Source organism: Tupaia chinensis, unplaced genomic scaffold, assembly GCF_000334495.1.
Source record: "Tupaia chinensis unplaced genomic scaffold, TupChi_1.0 Scaffold144346_1, whole genome shotgun sequence".
Taxonomy (NCBI): Eukaryota; Metazoa; Chordata; class Mammalia; order Scandentia; family Tupaiidae; genus Tupaia; species Tupaia belangeri.
In genome coordinates, this window is record NW_006204205.1 from 236741 (window position 1) to 247311 (window position 10571).

The 10571-nt window shown below is 46.6% G+C and overlaps 1 protein-coding gene across 4 annotated transcripts in view; it reads right to left on the bottom strand.

Moving 5' to 3' along the window:
- Window positions 1-10371, bottom strand: part of SLC25A48 (solute carrier family 25 member 48) — a 50762-nt gene extending 40391 nt beyond the window's left edge. Inside the window, exons 1-2 of one of the 4 annotated variants that reach the window (XM_006166833.3) lie at window positions 9776-10367; window positions 3544-3587 (exon numbers count right to left, since the gene is read on the bottom strand). In XM_006166833.3, the coding sequence (XP_006166895.1) occupies window positions 3544-3587; window positions 9776-9821 (90 nt within the window). In that variant the 5' untranslated portion in view covers window positions 9822-10367. Of the gene's footprint in view, window positions 1-3543; window positions 3588-9775 lie in introns of all 4 variants that reach the window. The other 3 variants (XM_006166836.3, XM_006166837.3, XM_006166835.3) reach the window with 3 other exon arrangements.
- Window positions 10372-10571: the final 200 nt, after the last annotated feature.

Below are 10571 nucleotides of genomic sequence, written 5' to 3' on the forward strand. Positions count from 1 at the left end.
ATACCGAGTTTGATGACTGGTTACTGCCTGCCTTTCATCCAGTCCCCTAGCCTTAGAGAAACAGCAGCCCTGTCCTTGTTGCAGTAGGCACAGGATCAACTTTGTGGACAGGCAAGGGAGGGTGACTGCCTATCACATAGGCGTTCCCATAGACCCCCAAGCAAGAAATTGATATATACCCTTTAAGTCAGAGAATTTTGAACACATTCTCCAAATTTAGTTAATATCCAGCTAGAGATTTTCACATGACAGAGTAACTGAGAGAGACCTAATTTACATACAAAGATGTTGAGAAAAACAGCTGCTACTGGTCCAGCCAGTGGCATGGTGATTAAGGCAGCTGGATCTCTTATGGCCAAGAGTGCGGTTTGAGTCCCAAATCCATGATTTGAAAAACACACATACAAGTGCGTGCCCAAAATCCCAAGGAGAGAAGTGGTGGAGGAAGGGTTATGGTGTGGCCATTCCCCTGGTGGTGGTGTGTATGTGGGGGTGCTTTCTCACTCTCTCTTTCTCTGTCCCTTTCCAGTGAGCACATGCACTCTGTAGCAAATTTAAAAAAACAAAAACAAAAACAAAAACAAAAACAAAAAAAACCTTCAGCAGCTACTGATATTTTTAATTGCCAGAAGGTGTGTGTATTCTGTCAGAGAGTAATAAAAGAGAGAAGGAGAGGAAGAGGGAGAAAACACCCCACACTGACACAGGCTCACACCACAATCCATTCTCCTCCATTTCTCCACATTGTCAGAATTCTGGGCATGTGTGAACATGTATCCAGCATGTTTTATAAGCTGCCAGGGGCAGGATTTGAACTGTAGTTAGTCATGTGGGATCTGGCTCCCTTAACCACTAGGCTATGGGGCTGGACTAAGCAGCTACCAACTTTGAATGCTTACTGGGTATCAGGAATAACACTTTAAATTGTATGTTTACTTGAAAGCCAGGGATTAGCACATTGTTTAAGAGAAGGCTAGGCAATCAGGAAATGGCAAAACAGGTTTCAGATCCAGAGCCTTTTGGGGTTCCAAGGCCTGTGCTTTTTGGCCAAGCATGTTGACTCTTGATTGATCACACTGTTGTGGATTGGTTTGTCAAATGAGCCCTGGATAGAGCTGATTCAAAACAAGTTAGGTGAGTTTGGAAGGGTGGGGACAGCCAAGAACAATCTGCACTCTGATGGGGACATTGAGGACCACATCTGAGCCTTCCAGCCTCCCAGGGTCCAGCACTGGACAGGTCTGCAGCAGGCATTCCATACTGGGCTGAGATCCGGGCTGGCCATTCATTTGACGGGTGCTCACCCAAAACTGTGCCCAGCTCTGTGCTAAGTGGTGCTCTGAACAAGACCTGGCTTGGCTCTGGAGAGCCCTGGGGAAGGCCTGGCATGGGTCCTACCTCAGGGCAGCAGTGATGCAGCCTTCACTGGTCAATCCACTTCAGACATGAACTTACTGCAGGGCCCCCCTTGGTGAACTCTGAGAGCCAGGGCCTGGGTGTGTGGGACTGACAGGAGGCAGACGGCGAGGCCCTCAGTCCACCCAGCCATCCTCTCTCCCCGGGCTTCTCCCACCACACCACAGCCCTGGCTCACTTCACTATGCACACACTGGCCTTTGTTCCTTGAGAATGTACGCAGAGGGTGTCCCCACCCTTAGGCCTGTGCACTAGCACGTCTCTCTGCCATACACACTCTGACCCCAATTCTGAATGTCTGACTTTTTGCATCATTTAGTCTCAGCATAGATGACTCCCCTGCAGAAGCTAGTCCCAACCCCCAATGCAGAGAAGCCCCTCATCACTGCCTCTGTTACTGTCTCACTAATCTAAGGCAACTGGACCCTGAAGAACAAAGCTGGCCATACCACTGCCTACAAATGCCTTGTGCATTTACTGTATCCCTTAGTTATTGTCTATCCTTCTACTAAACCCTTGCCTGTGTCCCTCACTGCTGAATCCTCAGAGTCTAGCTCAGCTCATGGCACCGCCGTCAAGTCCTGGCAGGCTGGATGACTGCCTAACCTTCCTCCCTCAGGGTCTCCAGGCTGACCCCTGACTCCCCTCCACAAACACACAACAGCAAGGCTTCCTGTCCTGTCTTGCCAGCCACCCTCCACTGCCCTCTCCAGGCTCTCAGACAGTTGGCATTGCCACACTCCTGGTTCACCTACTCTTGAGGGTAGGCAGCAGAGCTGTCTGGGCCCTCTTTGGAGTCAATACACTCTCTGGGGGCCCAAGACTGGCTGTGACTTATGTTGGGCTGGTATGCCCAAGGCCTTGACTCCTTATTCCATCAATAAACATGAGAGTAGGACCAGCCCTCAGGAGCCTTGCCATAGAATCCCTTGATGAACTGTTTGTTTTCCATGGATTTCTAGACTTATCCCCAGGCTCCTCATCCCAGTATCTCTGGGAGAAGTGGAACCTGGGGCTTTCCAGGTGAGTTTGATACACACCGAAGTCTGAGCACCATCAGCCTGCAAGAGCTTCTGCCGTCAGAAGCATCGTTGAGATGAGATAGCCCGGCTTTGTGCAGTATACACAGCAAGGGCTCATGTCTGATGACCATGACTGTGTGGTTTCAGCCTTTCCAAGCTGAGGCTTCAAGTCGCTTCCTCTCAAAAATTGTACATTTTCTTTCTTTCTTTTTTTTTTTAATTGCCAGAGGATTTGTCCACTTGCCAGAGAGAAACAGAGACAAAGAGAGAGGGGAAAAGTACCTCCCAGTGGGGCATGGTCATGCCACAATCCCTTCTCCATTTATCCATCCTGTTGAGAGTTTGCACAATCACACATGTTTAGCTGGTACATTTTTCAAGCTGCTAAGGCTAGGATTCAAACTGCATGATCAGCCATGCGATATCTGGCTTCCTTAATCACGAGGCTATGAGGTTGACCCAACATTGAATATGTTTTTTAAAGTCCCCATACCTTGTGAAAATGACCACAGAGCATTTACTGGTGAGGACTTCAGAGCCCCTAACAACTGGATTCCAGAACCCCAACCTTTGACAATTCCTGTACCCAGGAAAGAACAGAGGAGGCTGGGCTCCCAGGGCTCACCAGGATGGTTCCAGCCCTGGCATCTGTGGTTGCCCCAGCATCTTTCCCCACATGCCAGACTCCAGGTTCTTCTGGGTTCCCTCAGTGCCTTTGCCCATGCAGTTTCTTGGGATATCTTTTCTAGTCACCTGAAAACCAAACTTAAATTCTGGGTTCAGACACTGCTTCACACTTGAAATCTTTTCTGATTCCTCGGTTCCATGGAAATCGGAGAACTTTCCAGTGCCCTGGCCCTTCCCCAACTGACTCATGGCAACCTGTAGGCAGGGATGGGATATTCACAAAAACAAAGTCACTGCCAAGTAAGTGGGGTAAAGCCTTTCCAAACTGAGTCTGGCAGCACCCTCCCCTTGGGCTGGTGGCAGAGAGCCTGCCTTGGGCTGGAGGTTCTCCAGGGGCTCAAAAACAGCAGGCATAGGCCCAGAGGTAGTCCCACTCCAGGTCTCTTCCCAAGAGAGAACAGAAACATGGCTATTATACCTTGACTGTGTCCAGAGGATAGCCGACGATGACACTGGCTGCACCTGTGAATCAGAGAAGAATACCTGATCACTCAGTCCCCAGACTTCTGGTTTGTACCAACTGGCTCTTGAGACAAGGCAGAGAGCTCAGGAACATGCACTTGTTCATTCATTTAATGGTCAGACATGGAGGGGAACTCCAATACGAGATGCACGGGCCCAGTACCAAAGAAGGCCAAGAAAACAGAGTAAAAGTTGGGCCTCACCTCAGGAAGTCTTCCCCCTAATAAAAAAGGTGAAGGTGCAGAGATAATTGGAGACATACATGAAAAAAATGAAATTAGGAGTACACGTGCCCTATAGCAAAAACCTCTCAAAAAAAAAAAAAAAGGAAGAAAAAAAAAAAAGAAAAGAATCCTACTTCATATAATATACAAAAATTAACTTAAGATAGAGCAAAGACCTAAATGGAAGAGCTCAAATTATAAAACTTTTAGACTGAAACACAAGAAAAAATCTTCATGACCTGAAATTTTAAATGTTCTCTTAGATATGACATTAAAAGCACAAGTAACAAAAGAAAAAAAAATAGATAAATTGGACTTCATAAAGATTTAAAACTTTAATGCATTAAAGGACACTATTAAGAAAGTGAAAGGAACCTACAGAATGGGAGAAAGTATTTGCTAATCAAGCATTTAATAAAGGTCTAGTATCAAGACTATATGAAGAACTCCTAGGCCAGCTTTGTGGGCAGGTGGTTAAGGCAGCTAGATCCCAAATGGCTGAATGTGCACTTTAAGTCCTGGACCTGGCAGCTTGAAAAATAAGCTGGACACATAGGCATTCATGCCCAAAACCCCAGAAGGAGGGAGAGATGGAAAAAAAGGATTGAAGTGTGACTTTTTCCTATGAAAAATGTCTTCTCTTCCTCTCTCTCTTTCTTGCTCTGGCAAGTGCACATGCTCTCTAGCAGAAGACAAACAACAAACAAACAAAAATCAAGCAAACCAACAAATAAAAGTTCTTACAACTTAAAAAATAAATAAGTAAATTCAAAACCAACTTTTTAAAATCAGCAAAGAAACCAAACAGACATTTCTCTAAAGAAAACACAAATGGCCTAAAAGCACATGAACAGATGTGCAATATCATTAGTCACTGGGGAAATGCAACACAAAATCACAATGAAATTCCCATTTATATCAATTGGGTTAGCCATAATAATAATAATAGTAAACATTAAAGTAAGTGTTAGTGAGAGTATGAACTCTCATACTCCACCGATAAGAACGTAAAATGAGGCAGACACTGTGGGAAATAGTTTGGCAATTCATCAAAAAATTAAATACAGAATTACTATATGGCCCAGCAATTTCACTGCTAAGTAGATAGCCAAAAATTGAAAACAAACAAATACGTGTACACATATGCTCATAGCAGCACTATTCACAACAGCTAAAAGGTAGAAGAAACAGTCCAAACAGTTACTTATGGATAAATAAAATGTGGTATATCCATACAATGGAATATTATTTAGCCATAAGTAGAAATGAAGTACTAATACGTGCTATAATATGGATGAAAATGAAAACATTATGTTAAAAGAAAGAGGACAGGTAGAAATAGGCAAAATAGTGTATAATTCCTCATATATGAACTACCCAGAATAGGTAAATCCATAAGACAGAAAGCAGATGGGTGGTTTCCAAGGCTGAGAGTAGGGAGAAATGGTGACTGATTAATGGTTACAGGATCTTCTTTGGTCATGGGAGAAATATTTTGGAACTAGATAGAGGTATTGATCTCACAGTAATAGTGAATGCACTAAATGCCAACCAGCTGTACACTTGTAAATGTCCAATTTGGGGGCCTAGCCAGTGAGTGGCGTGATGCTCTGTGAGGCCATCCCAATCTGAACATGCTCTTGGTTTAATTTCAGAGACCACTCTGATCTCAGCATCAGCAGGTCACAGATTTGAATGTGCTAGGCAAAGGTTGGCCCATGATCCAGGGCTGGCTGAAACTGAAGGTGGATAGGGGTATCGAGACCCTGTTAGGGATGCTGTCCCTCCCTCTTTCTCTCTCTTTCTTCTGGAAGAAATAAATAAACTTTAAAAAAGATAGGGAATAAGGCTAATTTTTAGTATGCAAATTTCAACTAAAAAAAGTGGGGGGGGAGAGTGTGTGAAGGGAAAACTGAGCAATTTCCGTTATCTGCAGGTTACAGACTTTTCTCCACGCCTCACTTTCAGCACGGGTAGAGGGGGATAAAAATACCACCTACCACATGGCTCCATCGTAAGCACAAGATGAGGGCATGACTGAGAAGTACTGAATAGAGTCTGACAATTTCAGGATGCTCGAAAATAGGTAGATGCTGTCCCTACTGCTTTGATATTTTATTTTACTTTATTGTTTTAAAGACAGCTTCTTTGGAAAGGTGATGGATTTGCTGGATCTTTTTACAGAAAAAAAATGTCTCTCCACACACATAGACCTGTACAATTTGGAGAGAAATAAGGCTGTTCCGGGCCATTCAATGAAAAGGACCTTGCAGGGAAGCTGGTTACTCTACATTGAAACTGGAGCTGTTCTTCAAAGACAGATTCCCCAGGACTCTGATGAGGAAGTCAATGGGTCTGCTAGCAGAAGTGACTTAACCAGATAAGTTAAAGGGGTAAGGGGTCTTGGAGTATTAGATATTTGCAGGAAACAGAGAAAACAACTAATCCCAGAGCAACTGGTCCCTTGGTCTAGAATCTCCTGTCCCCCAACTGAAATAGGCAAAAGCAGAGAAATGACAGGCAGCGAAGCTGAGCATTCTTCAGGCTGCAGCCTCACTACAGAAACCCCTCAGAGGAGGGAGGATGGAGATCCGGTTCTCGGGCTGAGTGTGGGCATCCCTCCACTGGAGCCGCAGCCTCACAGCCAGCCATGGGCCAACATCTCCCAGCTCACTCCTGGGCCTCCCATCTTTGATTGGGAAAGGGATATTTAAAAACTGGGGTTATTGGGGCCAGCAAGTGGCATAGCGGTTAAGGCCTTGGACTTCCACATGGCCAACTGAGGTTTGAGTCCCAGATCTGGCAACTTGACAATCACACTGGGAGTGTGTGTGTGTGTGTGTGCATGCCCAAAATCCCAGGAGGAGAATGGAGGAGTAGGGATTGAGTTGTGGCCATTCACCCTGGCTGGTGATTTCTCACTTTCCCTCTCACTGTCTCTCTTTGATGAGTGCACACGCCCTATTGGCAAAAACTTTAATGAAAAAAAAAATGGGATTATCAGATCAGTGGTTTCTAGATCTTGGGACCTCAGAAACCAGTGAAATTGCAAACAAATTGGAAAACGTCATGATGAAATTTTTCATGCAAGATCTTTAAAAAATGAAATGGCTATCCAGGAGCACAGGTGGTGAGCTGACAGGACCTGGTGCCCATTGTGTGGGTTGGAATCCCAGCACCCAGGCCAGATGGCCTTAGTCAAATCAGTGAGCTTTTCTATGCCTTGATTTCTTCGTTGTAAATGGGATGTAACAGTACCCTACCTCCCTGTGGTGTCATAAAAAATTAAATAAACATACACAGGATAAGACACCAGAGACCACACACTGCAGGATTCACTTATAAAAAAACAATTTATGGTGAGACTTGCACCACTCAGGAAAGTTGCTAAAAATTGTTGAATTCTATTGGAAATGGGTACATTTTATATGTAAAATAAATATAAACTTTGACAAAGCTGTTTTAAAAATCTATAAGGCGGGACACGATGATATAAGCATTTTTTGGTCCTATTTCCAGGACAAGAGAGGTAGTTTAGAGTGATTTGGGGACTATGCAGAGGGTTCGTGGGAATGCCACAACAGAATACAGTCCTTGAAACCAGGTGACCCCAGGAAATAAGAGGATGGTTGCCAAGTTTTCCAGAGTCCACGCCAGGGCAGATTCTAAGTGCAGATAATTCTCATTAGTTCTGGGTCTCTCCATGAACCAAATAGCACCAGGTGCTGACAAATTCAGACATCCCTGAATCTTAGTGTACTAGTCAATTTAAGCCCAAGAGTCTATTACTTCATCTAAACACACTCGAGAATAATTATGAAAATAATAATAATAACAACAACAACAGCAAGATTATTAGAACATCTTTAGTCCTACATACATAAAGAAAGAAGCAGAAGTGGAGCCAACAGGTGCTGATGTGATTCAGGTGCTGGATTTCCACATGGCCAACCACAGTTCGAATCCCAGACCATGCAGCTTCAAAATCAAGCCAGGCATGTATGTATGTGTGCCCAAAATCCCAGGAAGAGAATGGAAAAGGGATTGCAGCATGGCCATCCCCCTCAGTGGATGATCTCTTACTTTCCCTCTCACTGGTGAATGCACACACCCTATGGCAAAAAACAAATACACACATGCACGCACACACACACACACGCACGCGCGGGGTGGGGCCAGGCAGTGGCACTGCAGTAAAACATGATGCTCCATGAGTCAGGTCCACAGGGGAAGGTTTTCAATTCAAGCCCAGAGACTTCCCTGCATGCTGTGATCTGGGGTTGATTGAGGCTGGGAGTGGACTGTGGTACTAAGATCCTGTTGGGGATCTGTCTGTCTGTGTGTCTCTCTCCTCCTTTTATCTCTCTGTATCCACCCCCCACCCCGTCTCTCTTGCTTATGAAAGAAATAAACAAACAAAAAAAGCCAGAGGGTTCTGGAATTTATATATCTCACTTAAATACCTGGCACCTTCAAAGTATTCAGTGTTACTATACTCATCATCATGTCATGGAAGCAAAAACAAACCCCAAAGATTTCATAATATCGACCAAGGAAGGGCAATCCTCTAATTGTTGTGTGAGTTGGAGGGTCCATGCGTTATCACCTTGGTGGGAGAGTTCCTTCTAGTAAGGCGTTGAGCTGCTCAGACTCAACTTACCTCTAGGGCATTTCTCAAACCTAGCCACTTGCTGCCCTCCTGAAGTTGGTCTGGTTATTCAAGAGGTAGCCGATGGGAAGATCTCTCCTCTCTGCCTGCCCCTCTGAAGAGTTGAAGGATTATTCAGTTACAGGGGGCCTGGGAATGCCCATTGGCCTCAGACTGCAGCCCTCCGACTGGTAAAGTTAGAAGTGGTGGGTCTCAGTCCAACCCGAGGGCACCTGTGCCAACTGCCCATGGTAAAAGGAGCCATCTGTGCTCAGGATGGTGGCAAGCAGGGGCCTTGCACTCATATGTTGGGGGAGAGATGGCCTCTGGTTAGGTAGGAGGAGAGGACCTGGGATCTTGATCTGGCTGTTGCTCTTCTTGTCTTTATTTTTCTCTTTAGGGAGGAGCTACAAATGTCAATATGCCTTTTAAGATAAATCCTATCTTTTGATTATTACATGAGTCAAAAGCAAGATAATTTTTTACAATATGCAAAGTCCTTCCAATGCCCCCCTTCAATCCCCCACTCACCAGCAACAGCTGAGAAAGGAGGAATAGATCTACTGGGAAGAAAGGAGATGCAAGGGAATGCGTACAACTCTCTCCAAGCAACCCATCCCAAGCCCAGCAGAAGAGGATCCGGGAGAGGGTAATGGCCAAAGAACCAGCAGCCCCGTGTGCCTGGAGGGCCCTTGAAGGAAGGCGATTGCTGATATTTGACAGCTGCTGAAAGCAGGAAGGGCTCCTCCCCTCTGGAAGAGGGCACCTGCGGCCCGGTGCTCTGTTCCCTGCTCTGAGCGCTGTGTTCTTTCCACTGGGAGCGCCCCCTGCGGCGGGCCTGTTCACACAACTGGGCTCCCCACCATCCCATGCCCAAGGGCCAAGAGTTAAGCGCCATCCTCACAGACAAGTTCCTGCCAGCCACGTCCCCAAATTCAGGTGCTCACTCGGTCCCCGAAGGGTGTGTGCGCGCGGAGAGGCTCCATTGGCTCCGGGCTTTGCCCGGCTGTTTAATGATTACCAGGCAGTTTTGCGGGTCCTAACTATGAGACAAATCGGAAACTCGGGGTGAATCTCTGTGAAACGCTATGAGGCTTGTTGAGTTTAGCTCTCGTAGCAGGCGAAGAACCGCAAGTCCACCCGAGGACTGTGGGCTGGGGGCACTGCCCGCAGTAGGCAGCACGCACGCTGGGGCGCCGGTGGGAGCCGCAGGGCGCAAAGCTTCCTAACACGGAGCACCGCGTGCAAACTCTGCCCGCTCAGAGCTCGACTTGTTTTGCTCTCTCTGGTCCAGACGCCCCCATAAACACACTCACCTCCGATCCAGCCCGCCACAAAGTCTTCCAGCTGAAAGTTGCCCATGGTCTGTGCCGTGCGGCTCCGCGCTGTCCGGTCCCGGAGTCGGAGCCGGTACAGTGCCGGCTCAGCGTCTTCCCCGCATGGCCCGAGCGTGCTGGAGGAAGACAGTCGGAGTCTCGGAGTACACTGCAGGTTCTACTCCAAACCCAGTCCCAAGTCTCACGCTGTCGCGCTCACCTCTCCAAGTGCCCGTGGTCCGCTAACATCCCGCCCCTAGTGGACTTTAAAGGCTCAGCACTCAGGCAGGAGGAGGAGGGTTCACTGCGCTTGGCACACCCCAGGCCCAAAGAGGGGAGGGCCGCCAAGTGGAATTCCCTTAGCACCTTCTTCTGTCTCTCATTGTCTCCCGGGTCAGCCTCCAAGCTGGTCCTCAGCGCCTTGGAAGCAAAAGCGAAAGCTGGCGCCTGTAATTGTTCACCCTTAGGTCTGATACTGGAAACGGCTTCGGGGACGTTGTGTTTTTTTTGTTTGTTTTGTTTTGTTTTGTTTTGTTGCAAAGCTCATTACAAGAGGCAAGGAGGAAGGCTTTACCCAAGACCGGGAAGTATTTGATTATTAACACCGAAGTCATCTACCTTGAAGACACATCAGGGGAATTTAAACTGAAACAACACTGAAAAACAACAACTGAAGTCATTCCAACTGAATGACTAGCCAATCATAAACCAGAAGTGTTTGTTTGTTTGTTTATTTAAATTTGCCAGAGGGTACACGTGCTCACCAGGGGAAGGGAGGGAGAGAGAGAGAAAGAGA